The 23235-nt window shown below is 36.5% G+C and overlaps 1 protein-coding gene across 1 annotated transcript in view; it reads right to left on the bottom strand.

Moving 5' to 3' along the window:
• Nucleotides 1–23235, bottom strand: part of LOC118889001 (dystrophin) — a 1535792-nt gene that overhangs the window by 1326237 nt on the left and 186320 nt on the right. Inside the window, exons 6-7 of the mRNA XM_036840547.1 lie at nt 11570–11758; nt 10488–10669 (exon numbers count right to left, since the gene is read on the bottom strand). Of these exons, the coding sequence (XP_036696442.1) occupies nt 10488–10669; nt 11570–11758 (371 nt within the window). The remainder of the gene's footprint in view (nt 1–10487; nt 10670–11569; nt 11759–23235) is intronic.

Below are 23235 nucleotides of genomic sequence, written 5' to 3' on the forward strand. Positions count from 1 at the left end.
CAATAATGTAAATGTTGTAGATCTGCACTCTCCAATACTGTAGCCACTACAGCCATGAGTGGTTATTGTGCACTTGAGATATGGCTAGTGTGACTGAGAAACTGAAATTTTACCTATACTTAACTATAATAATTTAATTTCACAATTAAATAGCTACATGTGGCTACTGGCTACAGTATTAGCACAACTCTAAACCAACAGATAATTGGACTTACAACAGCAAAAAATTCTTATTTGAAGTCTTTACCATACCATTTCTTTATGCCATGCAATATTTATAAGAAATTATATTCTGAGTTAAGGAATCTAGCAATAAATATGAACAGCAATTTTTGATATTTCCATTCTCTAGACACAAACTTATAAATGCCAAAACTGTACATGTTTTTATGAATTTCAGCCTATATTTGATACTCTTAAGAGTGTTTCTTGGGCTTTATGGTAATACATTATAAAAAAGATGTAAAAATACTTACAAAAAATTAATCATGTATGTAAGAGTACAGACTTTATAAATCCTAGGGGATTACAGTTAAAAATTACAAAATTACCAAGAACGGTCAACTCTTTAGGAAGACAAGTTCTCAAGCCCAACTTCCTAGACTTCATAATTATTTGTTTATATACAATTCTTAAATGAGAAATACAACTAACAGAAGAAGGTAAAGTATTATTGTGAATTTCTAGATTACAAAAGAATCACCAGCGATGTTCAATTAACATGTTATAAATTCACAATACAATCCCATGATTTAAGTTGTCAATAAAACATATATTTGGCCAGTGTGAATTAGAGAAACTGAATTAACAAGACATTTTTAATTTTAAACTACATGCCATTTAGTAACTAAAATCACACTGATAAAAACTAAAATTAGTTTATTCACTTATTCAAACTGTTGGCTTGAAAATCTTAGCAAAATGGTTTTAATGAATAGATTACAGAGTTCTGATTTTACCTCAGGAATTGCTTACATGCAACCAGATGCTCCCAGAATGCTGACATATGCTTAAACGTGTAGCTATATAAACCCTATAAACCCCCGTATATGGGTTTTTATTTCATTTACTCTATTAATAAAGTGGCCATTGAAGGTGATGTTTAAGTCCAGTTTTTATTCAAATTATCACATAAAGGTGAATTAGTGGAATTTATCTCTAGCCAGGTGATTCCAATGAACACCCAGGGTTGAAAATGATTGTATTGGTCCTCAGGACTCAGGCATAATTTTTACATCGGCCCTGGGATGCTCACAAGTGGCAAATGTTTTGGTAGCTGACCCCAGGCAGCATGGCCATATCAGGAACCAGAGGCATGGAGATAATATGGACGTAGGTTTATGGTGAATAAAAATGTCTTTACCCAATTATTTATAAACTAATAATACTTTATAAGTAGTACATTATCTATTAAATAGTAATTCTGACCTTGCACAATTTGGGACTTATAAATAAAATTTTATTTGTGAATAACAAATTATATTCATCATTTGTCAGACAATAAAGGTATTACTGTAATTAATCCTAATGATGCAGGAACTGATATTAGACCTGATTTACCGATGGGGGAACAAAGGTTTACCTGAGTCAAAAGGCAAGCAAAGGGAGGTGGGAAAGTGGGAATCAGGTATTGTGGCCCTGGGGTCTGCTTCACCATTATGCTATATTACCTGTACTAATGATACTTTTTTAGAGATAACTTTTATATCTATTCCTCATTTCATTTATGTCAGTGATTATCAAGAAGGAAAAATAGAAGAAGAAAGAAGGTCATTTACTGGGATTTTCTAGATTTTTGTCATTAATAGATAATTTTACTCTTTCTTCTCACCAAAACAAGGGGACATTATGAGGTTTACGTTAATGACAGAAACCACCATACACTTTGAGACCGGTTCCCATCAAACATATGGTGACAAAGTAAAATGAATGACCAGACATTTTAAACATTTATAATGTTTCATTAAATGTAAGAATCAGAAAATCTGATATATTCCAGGCAAAAAAAGCAAACATTGCTTTAAAATAGAAAAACAATATTGATAAATTCAAGAAAAGTTTCGGTCACATATGTACAAATACATAAAGGGTTTCTGTTGTCCGGCAGTAATGAATGGGCCATAAAAAGCACATCAGTATTTTTCAACTCTCAAGGTTTAGAACATTTATCAAAGGTCACTGAATGCCCTGTGAAACATAAGGCTTAAAACTAAGAATCCAATAAAGTAATGACCCCCAAATGCATAAGACTTTCACCATCACTGTCACCTCTACTTGACCACCTTTACTGTCACCACCTTCACCACCAATTTCTGCCAGTTCCCATACTAAATTTCTTAAAGTCTATCACCAGAATCTGTGCAGGCGCTTAATCCCTCCTGCTCCCCTGTACCTCCTTGCCTCAAAAAGGCCATCCTCTTCCCTCCAAGTCCTAACCACACCTTAAAAGACCCAGCTGCAAAGCCTGACACTGGACAGTGGTCTTCTGTCTCTAAATCTTAGGCACTAGTATAGTAGGAGTTTCCATTGGAGAATGAAGTGAGGCAACGGTCTAACAGAATCATATGAAGAGTTTCTTTTTTTTCCCCAAAACAAATATGTCCATCCTCTTCTCTACAACACCACCACTCCCACCAATCGGTACACTGACATCTTGGGCCAGGGAAGAAAGCAAGGAGAACAGGTCAGGCACATTTTTCGAAAGCTCCCACTAATTCTCACACTTACCATTCTATCATACCCTGCAACCTGGTCGTGGAGGCCACAGTTTTTATTCTACAGCCTCACAATAAATATTTTAGAAAGAACTCACCTGCAAAGTTTCTCTTCCAACAACAGAAATGAAACTATCGATCCTCCCTCAAAATCAAACGTGTATTAGTATTTATTTTTCCACTGAATGGAGTATGAAAAACAGTACTGTGTTCAAGAAGGACTCTGTGAAACAAAAATGCACCACTGTATTTTTCTTTTTTTGGATTGTATTGGGATTTACTGAATTAACAAATGAGTTCCAGGAATGTCTGTCTTCTTATTTGCCCAGTACCTCTGAGTAAAGAGGAGGCCCATGTGGTCCTGGCTCACCCATATCCTGAGGATGATGTTGGTAAACCAGCTTAAGGTGTGGAGGGTCACTTATTGGGGCCCCAACTTGAGCCATTCCTGGGTCCTGATTTCTGCCACCTCACCTCCAAAAGGGAGCTCTGTCACATGAAGCACCTAGCAATCCCCCAAGACTAAAGTAGCCATGAATGGGGCCACTTTCCCAGTGACCACAGAGAAGCAAGGGCCGGGGGATGATGCTACCTCAGCCACTTCCCTCAACTGGAAAGGAAGAGGGGCATACATCACGTAGGACTACCGGGGGTTTTTATAATAAATCTCAAAAGTGAACTAGTGTTTAATGTCTCTGAGAACAAAATCAAACCAAACTTTCCTTCCCACTTAGATTTTGATGCTATTTTATTCCTCCATCCATATAGCTTAACAACAGTTTAATTACTGAGATTCTTCAACTATCCAGAGCAATATTAAAGTTCAAAATGCAAACAAATTCATTTGCATTTTGACAGCATAAATTCAAAATAGTAACAGTAAAATAATAAAGAAGCTGCATGGCTGGATGCAATAGATTCTTGTGGCAAATACACCATGGCAACACTCAATTCAATCTTCCTGATTAAATACTTACAAAGTGGGTGAAGAAACTCTCAGATGTCATCACAAACCAAAGATGACTCTTAAATACGATTGGAAGTCTGTTTAAATTATCTCTAGTAAAAATGGGGTATGTTGACACTCTAAGATCATATTAATTTATGCAATAGAAACCCACTCTCAACTTCAAAAATTATGTCACTATATAATATCTGGCATACCCTAGACATACGATAAATATTTCTTGAATGCATAAATAATATCACTTATCAATCAGACATAAGACGATATAGTACAAAAATGTATACACTTTTCCAATCAGAAATACCAGAATTAAGATTATAAAAACGTCAACTTCCATTAAATCTGCTCCTGTTGAGACAGTCCACTGATTTAATTTGAATCAGTTTTCTAGCCATAAATGAGAATAGCAACACTTTACCTGACACATTGTTTCTCAAACATGCCGAGCTCACTCCTGCCTTGGGATCTTGCCATTTGCTTCCCTTTGGCACAGCTATTGGCATGGCCGTTCCCTCCCTTTGTTTAGGCCTCTTCTTAAATATTACCTCATCAGGGAGGCCTTCCCTAACTGACCACGTACCCACAGTAACACAACGTTTCACTCTCTAAATCTATCCCCTGCCTTTTTCCCCCCTTTTCATCATTTAATGCCATCTGCTATGATATACATATTTTACATATTTTTTAATTGTCTGTCTCCTCCCACGAACAAGGCATGCTCAATAAGAGAGGGATTTAGTCTGTTCTGTCCACTGATATTTCCCCAGTATCTAAAACGGTGCAGGGAACACAGGAGGTAAGAATTGTTAGTTAGACGGATGAATGAATGATTGAGCTTAATTTTCTAATTATCATTATTTATTTTTCTGAAAAAGCAGTGTTCCAAAAAATGCTACTCTCGACTCTCATTTCTCTGAATTCCAGAGATTTGGCTTTCCTATTTATAATTTAAACTATGAGAGTCACATACTTTATATTATCAGAACAAGTTGTGTCCACATTTTTTTTTTTGGCCATACCACGTGGCTTGTGGGATTTTAGCTCCCCGACCAGGGACTGAACCCGGGCCCTCACCCTCTGTCCACATTTTAACTGTGTGTTGTTTACAGAAAAGATTGTCATGGCCGGCCATATCGATTTAAACCTGATCAACTTACTGTACGTTATAACTGCTCCTTATTAGGCCAATAATGAATTGTCAATACTCTCACATTGTCTCTATTGTATATTCTTTCACAAGAATCTTGCTATTCCATGTCAACATTTGAGGACTGAACGTGACATCACCAGCACCATTTTTGGAGCTTCTGAGAAAGTAGTTAATATGTTTGGCCCACCTCGGTTGATAGAAAAATCGGGTGCTTAGGAATCACCTGAGCTCTTGTAAAATTACAGATTCTGATTCTGTTGCATGAGGGCTGAGATTCTGCATTTTTGACTACGTCTCAGGTGATGTTGTTGCTAGTGGTTCCTGAACCACCTTGATCTGCAAGGAATTCTTATTTTAACATGATTAGAAGAAAAAAATGTATTAATGAAACCATGATATAAAATGACAAGTGAGTCTAAGATTACACACTGTTAAAAAGTTCACTGCAACAAATTCATTTAACAGATTAGAACTACTTAAGAAATTATTTCATTTATTCATCCATTCATTCAGATATTCACATGTGCAATATGTTAGTCACTTCACTTGGGAGAAAACAACCCACCCATTTGTTCAGCAACTCTTTTGCTCTATTCACTCTCACATATGTTATCTCATTTCCAGGTTGGAACAGACATTTGAAAGAGAGAGAGAAAAAACAAAGATGAGCCAGAGTTGTTAGACATATTTTTCTCTCCAGCCAAAGTGTTGATGGTGATTCACAATTATTTCCCATGTTATGGCTTGTATTTTCACCCAGAGACTATTCATATCTCTCCTCCTGCTGATGCAAACCAGAACATAACTTCACTCGGCCTCCTTACTGACTTACCTTCATTTGTTTTTCCCTCACCATCACAAAGGTTTTAGTTTCCCCCTGCATGTCCTAACCACAATTATCAGAGAAGTTGATGGAACTTGCTGTGCTTATCTTTATGAGTCCTTGTAGAAATGTCAGTAAATCTCTTTTGCTCTCTGCAGGTTGCATTTTTCAATCAAATTAATTAGCTTATTCATAGAGAAGAAAATCTTCTGTTGTCCCTACGCCAGTAGTCTTCTTGTACTTCCACAGAGGGAAGTTTTGTCTTTTTCTTCTCTCTCCCTCACCTCCCACCACCCAAAGGGTATTCTGCAGCATAAAAACGAAACAAAACAAAAATCATTTTGCCTACTCTTCTGAAGGTTTCCAGCTCGAGCATGTCAACAGATACTGTCTTGTCTTAATTATTTTATTTTAATTATGCAATCAATGGCACTTAGTTCTTTCATTTCAATCTCATAAACATTGTTAAAGATTGGTAACTGACCAACAGCAGCATGTTTATGTCAAGGTAGTGTGTGGCTAGAGATATCTTAACAAAGTTCTTTATTATATGAGCCTTTGCTTCATTATCAATTCATGTCCACGAAGATATCAGAATTGAAGAGGAAAGAAATTAATAAGGAAAGAATCAAATGAGAATAGAATAAAACGGAGGAAGAAAGGAAGAAGCATCTACATATTTATGTTTTTACTTACATTCCTTTGCAAGAAATATTTTTAAATGTTTCAATAATAAAATTATAACTTCAAACGCAATTTTTATCACACTGCTCATGTTCCCTTGCCCCCACAGAAAACACCCACAAACAAATCCGTTGGGGAAAAAAATGAGCAAGGCAATTAGAACAGGCTGGAGGAAAAAAAGAGCAAAAAATATATATGAGGCATAGTTATACAGTATGGTTAAAACAATTAACCCACAGCTAGTCATCTTATTTATAATGATGATAATTCTTTACGTTTCGTAATAACTTTGCATTCACAATCTACTTTTCATACCCTATCCTGGCCAGTATCTTTTAGAGGTGTGCCAGGTTCTGTGGAACTGCCACTGTTCCAGAAATCAGTAACTGAGGACCACAGAGGGAAAGTGTGTCGCCCAGTTCACATAAATAGGTGTTTGAGAAAGGGAGACCTTATCCCTTAGGCAAATTAGAGTAGATTTAGCATAAGTTGGAAATCAGAGCATTTTGTTACCTCTGTATTTTTAAAATTTCCTGTTTTGTTTGATAATTGTTAACGGTTTGTGGGATAAACGGCATTTCCTAGATACAACCTGTATAAAGGTAGCCATCTGTATGTATGAGGCAAGGATGCCTATTTCCAGAGGAAAAAATATATCTTGACTGTTAGAACGGCAAAAAAAGAAAATAAATACAGCAGGAATGGTTTATAAATTAATGACTGGGCTAAGATAGTAGAATACATGCATGTATTATTACGACCACCTCCTGGCATAAGATACTAGCATCTCTTACCTGGGCTATGGCACTGATTATAACTGCCCTGTCTTCTTCTAGTGGTATTACCGATATTTTCTTTACCTGTTTTTCCCCTACTTAAAACCTTTTGATGGCTTTTTCTTGTACTTATGCTAGAACTCAAAGCCCTTGATTTTACCCTGACACTGCAATACATGACAAGACCCCTACTTATATTTCAACCCCATCTCATACTTCAGCTATCTAATCTTCCCTCCTGCAACTCTCCAGCCATGCTGGCCTTTTGGTTCCTCTATCAAGCCAGACTGTCCCTATTTTAGGGCTTTTGCATTGGCTGTTCCCTCTGTCTGAAGTGTACTTCCTCCTGATCTGCAAATGGTGGCTCCTTCTTATCATTCAAATTTCAAATTAAATGGCACCGCCCCAGAAATAACATTCCTGGGTCACAAAGGCTAAATTAGCCCCTCAAACTCTATCACATTACCTTTTAATCTCCTCAAAAAACGTATTCCTATCTGATATTTTTCATGTCTGTGTGTGTGTGTGTGTGTGTGTGCGTGTGTGTGTGTGTGTGTGTGTGTGTGTGTGTTTTAATTTTACTGGATGTCAGACTCTCTAGAGCTTCTGGAACCTTGCCTCTTGTGTTCATTACTGTATCCCCAGCGCCTTGAAATGTAACTGATATTTTGAGGCAGTCCATTAATATTTATTAATATTTGTGTGTATATAGATAGATACAGATGTAGATAGTATTATATATATATATATACACACACACTGTTACATATATAGTTATATATATATCACAATGACTATATATTGAATGTAATTTGATTACTGTTCATAGATATGTTGGTAGATAATACTTATAACTTACAAGTGTAAATATTCATAGATTTTAGTTATCAGTTTATCTGTATTCCCAGCCAATTTTTTTACTTTTGTGATAAGACAACAACTTAAGAATTCTAGCTGTCTTTGGTTATATCTCATAGGCCTAGAGAAACCTTAATTATCATTCCTCTCACCCTAAATCTATGCTTAGGCAGGGATAATGGCTTCTGACTGGGTCTATCCATACCCTATCTTTCTTTGTGGGAGCAAGCTGAAAGGTGTGGACTAATCCATTTTTTGTTTGTTAGCAATTTACTATGCCTTCCTACTCCTAAGTAGTCATATGTTTGGAAACAATAGGCAATGCTCCAAATTGAAGCTAATCATCAACATGGCCATGATAGTAGAAACTGAACAGGTAGCAATGTACTAAAGCATTAAATAAAACCTCAAATTATATTTTTTAAATACTGACAACATCCTATTGTTATAATCAGCTTTCAATTCCTCTAAAAACATCTATCAAAAGCCAGGTCCTCCATAGTTTGCATAATGGCTTACCTCATTTAGAATTTTACACATGAAAACCCACAAAGTTAGTGAAGGTGGTATGTGAAACTTACTGTTATTTACAAACTCCCAAGAAATTTCTGAATTTGCTTGGCTTAAATAATGCTTTAAGTGTATGTGTATCTCAACAAACTGTCCAGACAAGTCTATGTGCTACAAGCTGTTCCGTATTAATGTCTCATTTTAAAAACTCTATTATGTTTTAGCAAAAGCTATGCCAGCTAAGAGGCTGCCCTTACCTTCTTGCTAATCATTCTAAAAGCTTAAATACAAACCAAAGTCCCCCAAACCTCCCTAAGGACAAACTATACTTTGATGTCAATCTTAGCTCAGTGATATTGCCATTTCAGGTTTTGCATCCTCCAGCAGGATGGGGGTGAGGAAATTACACACATATGTGTGTGTACATGGTCATCCATGTATGTGTGTGTGTGCTGTCAGCCACCACCTAATGGTAGATATCTCTTTAACAAGGGAATTTTAAAAAATTAACCTATTTTTAAATGTTATAATAACAGATTAAAAACTTGGGATTTTAATTTTAGGCTGAATTCACCTTTTCTCAACTCAGTCTCAAGCTGCAATTAATTAATTGTTAGTATGAATAATTAATCCCATATTGTTAGTCCTATTGAAAAAAGAGAGTGAGGAACGATGGAGGTATTTAACCTCCAGAAGAGGATGGCAAAACAGAATGCACGAAGGAAAAGAGGGTGGTGCCACTATGGGAAAGGCAGTAAAGGAGGAGGTCGGATTTTAAAGACTTTCAAATTTTATCTGAGGTTGCTCTGTTTAAGTTGCACAAACGGGTGCAAACAAAAGTTGCAACCTGAAGAATGTTGGCATATGACCACAAGTAGGAGGCTCTATATCTTATGATTTATAATGATAAATGGGTGGTATAAACTAGTTGAGCCTTGGGCATGGGGGGGGGAGACTTAATAGTTATAATATGGCTATTATAATTCTCATATCTGGGGTTAGTTGCAATCGTCGAAATGATCACAGTTGGGGAAAAAGTCAACATGCACAGACTAGTATCTCCAGGTTTAGAATACCAATATTCATGAAAATTCGATCTTATATATGCTTTATTTATTCTTCCAAAATACACGAGCTTAAAAATGTGTTTTTCCCCTCCCTATTGTCACACTATAATTTAGTACTGGAATAACAATCCTCCCAGCATATCTAATGAGTTTCTTTGGTCCTATTTTAAAGGTTTTAATCTTCATAAATAATAGCTAAGTAAACTTAAGGCACTTGGACAATTTCTTTAGCTTAATGTATTCAAATCCACAGTTGGCACTTCATTTCTTTTCATTTAAAAATAAATCTATCTTGTCTCAATAGGCTCTACATGAATACACACACCTAACAATATAAATCAAAGCAACACATTCAAAATGATGAGATCTACTTGTTACCTTTATAAGAAATATGCCATTTTCAGAAATGTCTCAAAAATTCTTTTTTGATTAAGTCAATATATATTTTTAAGATAATTCACAATCATGCAAGTACTTGAAGAAGGATTTCCAAACACAGGAGAAACTTTTTTCAGAGGATTTCCATAAACATATGAAAAACTAATATTTTAAGAGCTTTTCCTTCAGAAGAGAAGTTTCCTGTCAACTGTACCTAATATGTGATTTTATGTGCATGATTTCCTGTGTAAACTTCACATCTTCTATATTCACATTTTAATTTTTGGAGAAAACTTGGAAAATATTAACTATGACAACAACTTTAGGAACCTTTAAAGTATAGTTCTGTGGATAGTGGTTCTTCTCCCCAATATCTCCACTTTGATTACAAAAGTGAAAACCAAAATACAACAGACATGAAAATCTAACCAAAATGCCCCCTGAAGAAGAGCTGCATACTTTAGGAAAGAACTGAGAATCCTAACTTAAACAAGAAACTGCATAAAAATAATAGTAAGATTCTAAAACTTGCTACTGTTAGAAATTAAAAACAGACTTACTTGCTTTGTTTTTCCATGCTAGCTACCCTGAGGCATTCCCATCTTGAATTTAGGAGATTCATTTGTTCTTGAACTTCAGTTTCTTCATCTTCTGATAATTTCCCTGTCCCAATCAGCTGACTTCCCAATTGGAGAACATTGCCAACCCGTCCCTGATGGGATGTCAAATCCATCATGTACCCCTGACAAAGAAAGAAGGTGATAAGAGTTGACACTGTAGGGAAATCATTATGGTTTTGAATCTTTTTTTTTCTTTTTTTTTTGCAATTTTAAATTTGTAGCCCATTTAAACTTTATTCCCAGTAAAAGTATTTTAATTTTTAAGAAAACTTAATACTGTTTTTAATATGAATTAAGGAAAATTACTAGCTTAGGTCACCTTCTGCAGAAGCAGACCCTGAGATCAGGACTTATGTGCTAGTGATTTATTAAGGAGGAGATCTCAGGGGAGATCTACAAGGGAGCCAAAGAAGCAGGAAACAGGACTGGGGAGGGGAGGAAGCCAAGTAAGTGTGTCATCTCAGGAAAAGTCTCCCACTGAGGGTAGTTCAGCCTGATACCCCACAGGTACTCTGGAGTGTAAGTTCTATCTCAGCATTGACCTTGATCCAAGAGAAGGGAGTTGGCCTTTCATATTCCTATATGAGTCTTTGGCAGAATCTAATCTCAGCATCTTCAAGTGTTACTCTCCAAAGAACAACTTCCAAAGCTGGCTACTGGAATGCCAAACACATGAATGTTTATCTTGTTTCCTTCTCAAAATAAACACTAAATTATCAAAATACAAGGATCTTATAGAGTAATTGAGGAAAACAGAGAGACTTATCATAAGTCATATGCCTTGTTTCATTAATCAATGTTTTTTAAAAAAATTTATTTATTTATTTATTTATTTGGCTGCACCAAGTCTTAGCTGTGGCTCGCAGGATCTTTTTCAGTTGCAGCATGCAGGATCTTTAGTTGCGGCATGTGATCTCTCAGTTGCAGCATGTGGGATCTAGTTCCCTGACTAGGGATCGAACCCGGGAGTCTTAGCCACTGGACCACTAGGGAGATCCCCATTAATCGATGTTTTGCTTTACCTCATGAGTATGAAATTGTTCTTTCACTTCTTCTACATCATTAGAAATCTCTCCTTGTGCTTGCAATGTGTCCTCAGCTGAAAGAAGCCATGAGAGTACTTCTTCTAAAGCTGTCTGGTAACTGTCCAGGTTTACTTCAGTCTCCATCAATGAACTGCCCAATGACTTGTCTTCAGGAGCTTCCAAACGCTGAACAATAAAACAAATTGGGTGTTACACAATTAGTATCTTGGCAGACTGTTCCAGTACATTAAATGATAAATCGAATGAAATATTTAAAATGCTAGAAATGTCCACTTGCATTATCAGAGACACGAACAGCAGAAACATACAATAACGAGCGTGCATTTTAACATCCTCACAAATATACACACAAATTCTCAAATGGCAGTTGGAATCCACTTCAAATTAATATTTTATTAAAGCTCTTCTAGATTACTATAAAGAGTGAATTAGTACATCATCTCTTCATGTTGTATTTTAAATGCCATGGATTTTCATCCATAGGTAAACTTTTTTAGTTCATATTTTCAATCCTTTACATATACATTATTGGTATTATATTTATATAACTTTTGCAATAACATTAAAGGAAACATCTCTTCCCAAGAGCCCCTAATAAAATATTTCTGAAAATTCACAGACCAGAAAAGTTATCAGTATGAAAATAAGTGGGGGAAAGGTAAAATTTAAAAAGAAAGAACCTCATTCACACATCTGAAATTTCTAACAGTATAATGACTTCTGTGAGTTAAGCTTTTATTTCCAGAAGGCCATGGTTTAAATAACAAGACATTATCTTAGGCAAAGCAAAATATGAAGTATTTGCTACCAGATTTATTTAGCAGGATGTTAACTGAGATTCCCAACAGTTGTCTTGTAATTTCTCCTTGGATCCTAAAGCTGAGAACAATGGTAACAAAGTGTTCATAATTCTAAAGAGAAGATCCAGGCCACCTATGAAGGAGTTGCTAAGAAGGGACCACAAAACTGTCCCACCACCCTTAATCCACTGCCTAGCTCAAAGGTGTGTAAGAGGAAACAAGGAGACTGGAGAAATCTGGTGAGAAAGGATTCCCCTGGAGTGCGATGCACGTCCATACCTTCCACCACCTCAAGCCAAGTAATGGAGACCTCAAGAGAATCACCTGTAGAGCTGACAGTAGCTTCTAGGATGGAATATTGACCTCTAAACCTGGCTGTGTATTTGCAGAGATTCAGGAGCTATGGGACCAGTACTACCAAGTGATGGGAGAGAGCTCTTGGGATAAGCTATGTGCCTGCTGATTTAACCTGAAGGCAATTATCAACAGCAAAAATTTGAACAAATAAGAAAATCTGCATAAATTTTTCTTTAGGCCAACTGCACTCATGGCAGGTTGCTGGGCTTTAGAAATCCTGAGAAGGACCACACTCAAGAGGGTTTCCTGCTGAGGTGAGGGACACAGGCAAATAGTTGAAGTAGTCAGAGCAAAAATATTGGAGAAATATTTGGAGAGGAATCTTCTGAACACCCTATAAAGAGAGCAGGCAAGCACTGGGCCCTAACAAACAGGACTTTGCAAAGGAAACAAACGGCATTGTAGAACAACCAGAAGCTACTTGGGGTGGGGGGGGGGCAGGGTTCATGACCTAGAGAAAAATTCATCCTTTTGATGGTTCTTCCCTGCCATGCCTGCCTTGAATTTCCAGTCCCCAGCAATTCTGGGCCTTATCCCACTGAGCTGCTAGCACCAACTTAATTGTGCTCTTCTGATAAATGCTCCAATTTTGAAACTTTAATATGATAAATTTCTCTATTAAGTCCTTTAGGATGAAAAAGCATAGTGGCAGTCTTTGGTATAATATTTTTATCAAATGATGCACTCTTAATCTATTTCTAGAGAACTGGCAGAAATATGTCATCCTGTTAAGTCAAAATCACCCAACTCCAGTATCTCAAACAGAGCATAAATGCCCCAAGAGGGCTAGTCGCATTGGCCCTTCCCAAGGTCAAGGCAAGTTCTGAAGGTCTGAGGGGTTAGAACAAGTTTCATGGTGTATCCCTTCTCTCTACCCCTAAATACTATAAATAATAAATATAAAAGTCATCATTAAGAGGAAAAAAGTCACAAAAACATAGCCTGGGAGATGTGTGTAGACAGAACCAGCTTCATGGTTGGGCAACCTGAGCAGTTTTATGGTGCCCAAGACTCAGAACGACCCCTTGCTTGTATTATCTGCTTTTTGACAGTGCCGTCTTAAAATTCTTAATACTTTTATCTTTGAACTTGGGTTTTGTAAGTGAAGTCCAATGGGGTGATGAAGTATGCATGTGAGCAGAGGAGATAAGTGCAATAGGTGTGTTTGCCCCATTTGCATATAGTGTTTCTGATGTCCCATGAGCCTAGAATTCTGGTGGACCCATGACATGTGGGAGCTGAGCAGACTCAAAGTGAGCGGAAGGTAACTATGACTGAATGAGAGGGGCATTGACAGCCCCAGGAAGTCATGCTTTCTGTTTGAACGGGAACTTGCTTCCAATGCAGAAAGAAGGCAATCCTAAGAAAACATGAACAATCAAAGAACCCTATCATATCCTTTCTTACTCGTATTTCTTTCCTGTATTAGCCAACCATTTAGGCTGAAACTGACGACAGAGAAAGAAAGGGAAAGATAGGGCAAGATGGTTCCTTTCCTTTCACTCCTTCCTTAACTCATCAGTAAGCTGAAGGCACAGGACATGGGTAGAACTTACATCTATCAAGAAGTGAAATAAAAACAGCTTAGTTGTACAATGTTTCCATGTTAAGAATGAAATACATATGCATGCACAGGCTCTGAAATACAAATTGTGCAATGCTGGTGATTCTGCTTGAGTTAAACGATCTTATATTTGCATTTACAACTGCAATTGCACAATATAACAATAGGCAGTAAAACTCATGCTAATACTTTAAAATTTTAATTTTCTTTATTCAGTATGATGTCAAATAGCAAATAGAAAACACAATGGCAAGTTGAGAGAAAGACCATAGAATAAAGTAAACAGCTTTATATTTTAGTAATTTTAACAGCACTTTCCTTCCTGCATTTTTGAACAAGGGGCTCCGTATTTCATTTTTCACTGGGCTGTACAAATTGCTAGCCAGCCCTGTATGTAGGTGGAAAAAAAGTACAGTCCACTCCTGGATATTTTGCCTTCCCTGGGTTATGGGTGAGAAGAGATGGGACATTTATCATGTACAATAAAAAGTGGTTATAAAACCCAGGGGCTTTGGAGGCAAACAATCAGTGTTTGAATCTTGTCACCCTGGGAAAGTTACTTAGCCCCATCATTAGCCTCAGCTTCCTCCTATGTAAAATGAGAACAATAATACTTTCCTAAGATTGCCATAAGAATTAAAGGAGAGTATATAAAGTGTTTGGCAGAATGCCTGATCTTGTGCAAGAACCCAATAGAGTAGGCGATAGCTATTAATTATTATTCGATTCTTCTACACATAAGAACCATTTTGAAACACAACCTGCTCCAAAGTTACCTTCTTAAGTCACTGTCCAGATTTCAAGGGCCAGATAATTCCTACAGAAAAAATGACCCAGGAAACTTCTAAGAGCAAGCATCAATTAAATCAAACCTTTCTGAACCTGAACCTCAATCTAGTTCCTATTTAAAAGTTCTAAAAATTATTAACAATCTTGAGTTCAAATAATCTTTTGCAAATGGTAAATTGTAAACAACACTATTACTCAAGTAACACAATACTATATTTTACTACTGTACAATTTGGATTAAAAAAGTAAGCAGCTCATGATTTACTGATATTTACAGAGGCTTGAATTTTTGGAGAAAATTTTAGAAGGCAAATCTTTATACTCAAGGACATGCCATCTAGCACTCATAAATTCTGAATATAAAAGTTTTGTCTGAGGATGTTCATAAAACAAAAACTTTGCAAAGACAGCTATATTAAAGGTAAATTCAAACATGAATAAGCTATGTAAAATTACATAAATATCTCAATTAATCATTATTTATATCCATAAATCAGCTCTACATATATACATGATTATGGTCAAAATTGTCAGCTAGACTCTGAGTAATTTTTTCTCTGTCTAGACCACTGTTTTTCAAATTTGTAAGTCATGATCCATCAGTGATTCATGAAATCATTTTAGTGGGTCATGACCAGGAATATTCTATTTTAAATTAAATAGAATAAAAATACCAGTCTGTGTAATTTATATTAAGGACTAGATTCTTTTGTGAATTTTTGTTTCAGATATGTATATATATGTGTGTCTATGTATAAATGTATATGTATATATGTTCTGAATCAAGATGGAAAAAAAAATTTATAGCTCATGGAACAAAACTGGAAATGGTTCTAGAATTTCAGGTAAACCCATGAAAGAAGAAATTTGCTTGAATTCCACATTTGCAATAAAACCCTTGGAAAAACACATATTCTTTTTATTTATTTTTTTGTCCATCTTTGAAAGAGAATTTGGAAACCAACAAGGACACATAGGCTTATGCTTTTGGTTTTAGTTTCCCAAAATATGTATTCATTGTCATAGTATTACATATTTCACTTCAGCTTGTGGCTAGTTCATACATATTATGGCAAAGAAAATTTTCTAGGAAACTTGATCTTTGCTTCTTATAGAAAAATATCTATGCATAAGAAAGAGACGCCAATCATTTCATGAATGGAGATGCTAGTATGATCAACTGGAAATAATTTTTTTTCCTATGCTTTGATCTTATTTTAATTTCTGTCTTTATAAAAGTAGTTTATGTTTGCAGTACATTGGGCAAATAATGATTCAGATGAGAGGCGTAACAATGGATGGATGAAACAATTCTGGTTGTTTTCAAAATTAAGAACACTAAAATTTATTCAACATTACCTACATACTTCAAAGGCTTAATTACTACACTTTTGCATGAAGAATTACTAGATATTGTCACCTGTGTTCCTTGAAGATGTTGCTAATGCATAAAGGTGAAGGAGTAGACAGCGGAAGAGTAAAGTAATGGGGGAAGACAAATAAGTATATGTGTCAGTCCTGCAATGTCCAGGACAAATGTCTGGAAACTCATTTCTAGTGATAGAAATTGTCATAATAAAACAGAGAGTGATAGGCTTGACATGACTCCATACATAAATATTTTTTAAAAACCAGTTTACTATCTAGCTGACCTGGGATAAGTTATTCAACCTCTCTGTGTCTCAGTTTCCCCATCTGTAAAACAAAGAAAATAATAATATATCTCCATAGGACTGTTGAAAAGATTATATGTAATGATGCATATAAAATGCTAAGCACATTCTAGTTTCCAAGAAATGCTCTGCAATGCCTATATTTGGGGACCAATGTTCGCTGAAATGGCAAATGATTTTTATGAGGAAACACAGTTGAATGAGCTGTGTGTATTTTTAGAAGCATGACTTTGGCAATTCAAACTGAGATAAGTCATCAAATGGCAACACATAGGTAGTGAAACCAGCAATCCAGCAAACCACAAAGCTCTTAGAAAAATAGCTGGGATGTTTCCAGAGGGCACAATCTATCACTGAGTACTTTTATATTTCTGTTGAAACTGATCTATTTTGGCAACTTCCCCAAATTTAACCTTAAAATGTGATACGAGTTTTAACCTGGATAAAAACAGTTTTACTGTTCTTGAATGTATAAATGCTTCAAGAACTTTTGAAAGTTTTGTCACTTAGCTCCTTTAAATGTGTCACACTTCTTTTTTACACAGTCTAAGACAATGCATGGATGGTGAATTTTTGGGTGTATTCTATAATCTTTTTTATCCTTCAGTGAAAGATTATTTGAAAGCTAAAGGATCATGGAGGGATAACCAAGTGGTTCTTTTACTAAATAACAGAAGAACAGTTCAGAGGAACCAGGATTTATATCTGGAAACATTCTTGCCACATTTCTGCTGTGTTTCCTCTGAGATACAACATGTAAACCAGGGTATTATTCAAAGTATGAAAAATGATTACAGAAGTGATTTATGAGGAGTTAATCCATCATGCAACACTGTACATGACAATCTAATGATATCATTAAATAGGTAATTTTTAATATTGCTTGTGCCTGAAATTCAGTTCAAAGTTGAGCCCTAATGAGGATTTAGGAAAAATTACGGCCTGCTGTATGGCAATATTAAAACAACCATCACAACAACAATAGCTACATCTCTAATAGCAATAACAACAGCTGCCATTATTTACTGGGCACTTTGTGTCAGTCAATTTGCTAAGCACTTAACGTGCATTATATCATTTTTCACCACACCAGTTCAAGATGACAGAAAATAGTAGGATGAGGAAACGGGAACAGAAAAATTAAATAACATCCCAAAGGTCACAAAGGTTACTGGCTGATCTGGTATTTAAAACCAGGTTGCTTGGATTCTAAAACAGACATCCTTACCTGTTCTCTTCAAGGAAAGAGATCCTTTGTTTAAGGCCTTTTTGACATTTATAAGGGAAATGCAAATGATATTAAGCCCTGGGAAGACTCTGGATAGATTTCATTAACAGCCACAAATTCTGCCCTCTGCCTCAAGCCAAGTAATAAAAGACCAGAGCAGTCCTCTGCCCTGTTGGTGCAGGTAGATTAGTCAGCTGAAGGCAACAGGCAGTTCTTCAGTTTTATCATCGGCTCCTAACAAGAGTGTGCATGCTTCAAGGTATATACTTCAGGGTCTCATTAACAATTAAAGCTCTTAATCTTAAGGTTTAGAGAACTGAGAAGAGTGTATAAAGGCTCACTGTATTTGAAAGAAATAAAAGGTGTGAAACCTTTTGACAAGTTTTTTATCTCTTGTTGTACTAATATTTCTTTTCACATCTTAAAGTAAAAGACTCAAAAGTCAGGGTGGGCTACAAGCTAGGAGGAATCACTCCTGATTTAGGGAAGATACTATAAAAGAATTTAAGGGTATATATATATATATTATAAAATGAGGCGATGGAAAACATGAGTAGGAATGCAAAACAGAGTCCCAAGTGAGTCTGACGTAGAAAATACATGTCATAAAGACATATGTGTGTATTAGTTTAAAAAAAAAACCCTTTTATTATTATTGAAATGACTTGCTCTTTTACCTTCAACAATTTGGTTGAAAGCTGTCCAGCAAACAACATACTTTACAATTTATTTCACATTCACCTCTTCTTTTTCATTCCTAGTGACATCACCCTAAACCACTGGCTCTCAACCAGGAGCTGTTTTGCCCTCTTGGGGACATTTGACAATATCTGGAGGCAGTTTTGATCATCACTGCTGGGGGTAGAGGGTGCTACTGACATCTAGGACATCTAGTGGGTAGACGCCAGGAATGCTGCTAAACATTCTACACTGCACAGCTCAACAGCAGCATAAGTACTACCACCACCCACTCCCCCTCCACAAAAAAATGATCAGGCCCCAAATGTCAGGAGTGACACTCTGAGAAACTCTGTGCTAAAACAACACAAAAATGAGGTTAATGACATGCTCCCCAAATTGATTCCCTCTTCTCTATCTTTTGCTTGCTTCAATCCAACTTGAGCGTAGTTGCCACGTTTATAACAGGTATTTTACTCTAACATGCAATAAACTTCAGTGATTTTACTCTTAGAATACAGTCCCAAATTCATACCCTAACATGTAGTGGTCTCAGATGTTTTCCTCTATTCTCTCTCTCACAGCTTTGGAAACCTACAAATAATCAATTTTCATCTTTCACCTTCCTACTTGTTTATTTCTCCGCTACCAACATATTAAAACAACAACAACAACAAAAATACTTTCCCAAACATATTTAAATCATATTCGCCTTTAAGTTCCAGCTCAAATCTCATCTCCTGTATGACTCTTCCTGAACCTTACAATAATGCTCTTCAATTTTGTAAAGTGTTCATCTTTATCAAAATAACATTTGTGACTGCATATTCCACTTTTTTTCTATTCTTTTTTTTTTAATTTACATCTTTATTAGAGTATAATTGCTTTACAATGGTGTGTTAGTTTCTGCTTTATAACAAAGTGAATCAGTTATACATATACATATGTCCCCATATCTCTTCCCTCTTGCGTCTCCCTCCCTCCCACCCTCCCTATCCCACCCCTCTAGGTGGTCACAAAGCAAGGAGCTGATCTCCCTGTGCTATGCAGCTGCTTCCCACTAGCTAGCTATTTTACATTTGGTAGTGTATATATGTCCACGCCACTCTCTCACCCTGTCACATCTTACCCCTCCCCCTCCCCCATATCCTCAAGTCCATTCTCTAGTAGGTCTGTGTCTTTATTCCCGTCTTGCCACTAGGTTCTTCATGACCTTTTTTTTTTTTCCTTAGATTCCATATATATGTGTTAGCATACTGTACTTGTTTTTCTCTTTCTGACTTACTTCACTCTGTATGACAGACTCTAACTCCATCCACCTCATTACAAATACCTCCATTTCATTTCTTTTTATGGCTGAGTAATATTCCATTGTATATATGTGCCACATCTTCTTTATCCATTCATCTGTCGATGGACATTTACGTTGCTTCCAGGTCCTGGCTATTGTAAATAGAGCTGCAATGAACATTGTGGTACATGACACTTTTTGACCTATGGTTTTCTCAGGGTATATACCCAGTAGTGGGATTGCTGGGTCATATGGTAGTTCTATTTTTAGTTTTTTAAGGAACCTCCATACTGTTCTCCATAGTGGCTGTATTAATTTACATTCCCACCAACAGTGCAAGAGTGTTCTCTTTTCTCCACACCCTCTCCAGCATTTATTGTTTGTAGATTTTTTGATGATGGCCATTCTGACCGGTGTGAGATGATATCTCATTGTAGTTTTGATTTGCATTTCTCTAATGATTAATGATGTTGAGCATTCTTTCATGTGTCTGTTGGCAATCTGTATATCTTCTTTGGAGAAATGTTTATTTAGGTCTTCTGCCCATTTTTGGATTGGGTTGTTTGTTTTTTTGTTATTGAGCTGCATGAGCTGCTTGTAAATCTTGGAGATTAATCCTTTGTCAGTTGCTTCATTTGCAAATATTTTCTCCCATTCTGAGGGTTGTCTTTTGGTCTTGTTTATGGTTTCCTTTGCTGTGCAAAAGCTTTGAAGTTTCATTAGGTCCCATTTGTTTATTTGTGTTCTTATTTCCATTTCTCTAGGAGCTGGGTCAAAAAGGATCTTGCTGTGATTTATGTCATAGAGTGTTCTGCCTATGTTTTCCTCTAAGAGTTTGATAGTGTCTGGCCTTACACTTAGGTCTTTAATCCATTTTGAGTTTATTTTTGTGTATGGTGTCAGGGAGTGTTCTAATTTCATACTTTTACATGTACCTGTACAGTTTTCCCAGCACCACTTATTGAAGAGGCTGTCTTTTCTCTACTGTATATGCTTGCCTCCTTTATCAAAGATAAGGTGACCATATGTGCGTGGGTTTATCTCTGGGCTTTCTATCCTGTTCCATTGATCTATGTTTCTGTTTTTGTGCCAGTACCAAATGGTCTTGATTACTGTAGCTTTGTAATATAGTCTGAAGTCAGGGAGCCTGATTCCCCCAGCTCCATTTTTCGTTCTCACGATTGCTTTGGCTATTCGGGGTCTTTTGTGTCTCCATACAAATTGTGAAATTTTTTGTTCTAGTTCTGTGAAAAATGCCAGTGGTAGTTTGATAGGGATTGCATTGAATCTGTAGATTGCTTTGGGTAGTATAGTCATTTTCACAATGTTGATTCTTCCAATCCAAGAACATGTTATATCTCTCCATCTATTTGTATCATCTTTAATTTCTTTCATCAGTGTCTTATAATTTTCTGCATACAGGTCTTTTGTCTCCTGAGGTAGGTTTATTCCTAGATATTTTATTCTTTTTGTTGCAATGGTAAATGGGAGTGTTTTCTTAATTTCACTTTCAGATTGTTCATCATTAGTGTATAGGAATGCAAGAGATTTCTGTGCATTAATTTTGTATCCTGCTACTTTACCAAATTCATTGATTATCTCTAGTAGTTTTCTGGTAGCATCTTTAGGATTCTCTATGTATAGTATCATGTCATCTGCAAACAGTGACAGCTTTACTTCTTCTTTTCCGATTTGGATTCCTTTTATTTCTTTTTTTTCTCTGATTGCTGTGGCTAACACTTCCAAATCTATGTTGAATAACAGTGGTGAGAGTGGGCAACCTTCTCTTGTTCCTGATCTTAGTGGAAATGGTTTCAGTTTTTCACCATTGAGGACAATGTTGGCTGTGGGTTTGTCATATATGGCCTTTATTATGTTGAGGAAAGTTCCCTCTATGCCTACTTTCTGCAGGGCTTTTATCATAAATGGGTGTTGAATTTTGTCGAAAGCTTTCTCTGCATCTATTGAGATGATCATATGGTTTTTCTCCTTCAATTTGTTAATATGATGTATCACGTTGATTAATTTGCGTATATTGAAGAATCCTTGCATTCCTGGAATAACCCCACTTGATCATGGTGTATGATCCTTTTAATGTGCTGTTGGATTCTGTTTGCTAGTATTTTGTTGAGGATTTTTGCATCTATGTTCATCAGTGATATTGGCCTGTGGTTTTCTTTCTTTGTGACATCTTTGTCTGGTTTTGGTATCAGGGTGATGGTGGCCTCGTAGAATGAGTCGGGGACTGTTCCTCCCTCTGCAATATTTTGGAAGAGTTTGAGAAGGATAGGTGCCAGCTCTTCTCTAAATAAAGATTATTTCTTAATAAAGGGAGGAAACACACTGAGACTTAAAGGCACTGAAAAGGATTAAGCAGGAATCAATACTAATAATAATTGCTTACTAAAAATGGAATTGTATTAGTTAAATATTAATGGAACAAAAACTTGTTACTGAAGATGCATCATGAATGTTAATGTCAATTTTGTATGTCCCCGTTTTTCCACAATAGCAAGGACTATACATTTATACCACATATTACATATAGCACATAGTACAGTATACATAGTGTACTATAGATTCCTACCACATAGTATACTACTGCAGAGTATATCAAAACCCTTGCTCAGGGCTTCCCTGGTGGCACAGTGGTTAAGAATCCACCTGCCAATGCAGGGGACATGGGTTCGAGCCCTGGTCCGGGAAGATCCCACATGCCACAGAGCAACTAAGCCCGTGTGCCACAACTACTGAGCCTGCGCTCTAGAGCCCACGAGCCACGACTACTGAGCCCACGCGCCGCAACTACTGAAGCCCATGTGCCTAGAGCTAGTGTTCCTCAACAAGCCACCATAATGAAAAGCTCGTGCACCGCACAAAGAGTAGCCCCCACTCGCTGCAACTAGAGAAAGCCCTCGCACAGCAACGAACACCCAATGCAGCCAAAAATAGAATTAAAAAAAAAAGTGCTTAAATCTCTCCCAATCCAAAACACACCTGTCCAATACTATCACTCTCCAGTCTATTATTCCATCTCCTCCTTGTTTTCATCACTGAACTTCTGAATAGATTACTCCACTTTACTGCTTCCAATTTGCCGTCTTCAACCTTTAACCTACGCAATCGTTTTTGTTTCCCACCCTCTATGGAAACAGCCTTCTCAAAGCTTCCAAGTCGACCTCTAAAACATCACACCCAGTGCTTCTCCCCCAATGGCACCCTCTTCAATTCCATTACAGCATTTGACACTGTTGAACATGAG

Source organism: Balaenoptera musculus, chromosome X (genome assembly GCF_009873245.2).
Source record: "Balaenoptera musculus isolate JJ_BM4_2016_0621 chromosome X, mBalMus1.pri.v3, whole genome shotgun sequence".
Taxonomy (NCBI): Eukaryota; Metazoa; Chordata; class Mammalia; order Artiodactyla; family Balaenopteridae; genus Balaenoptera; species Balaenoptera musculus.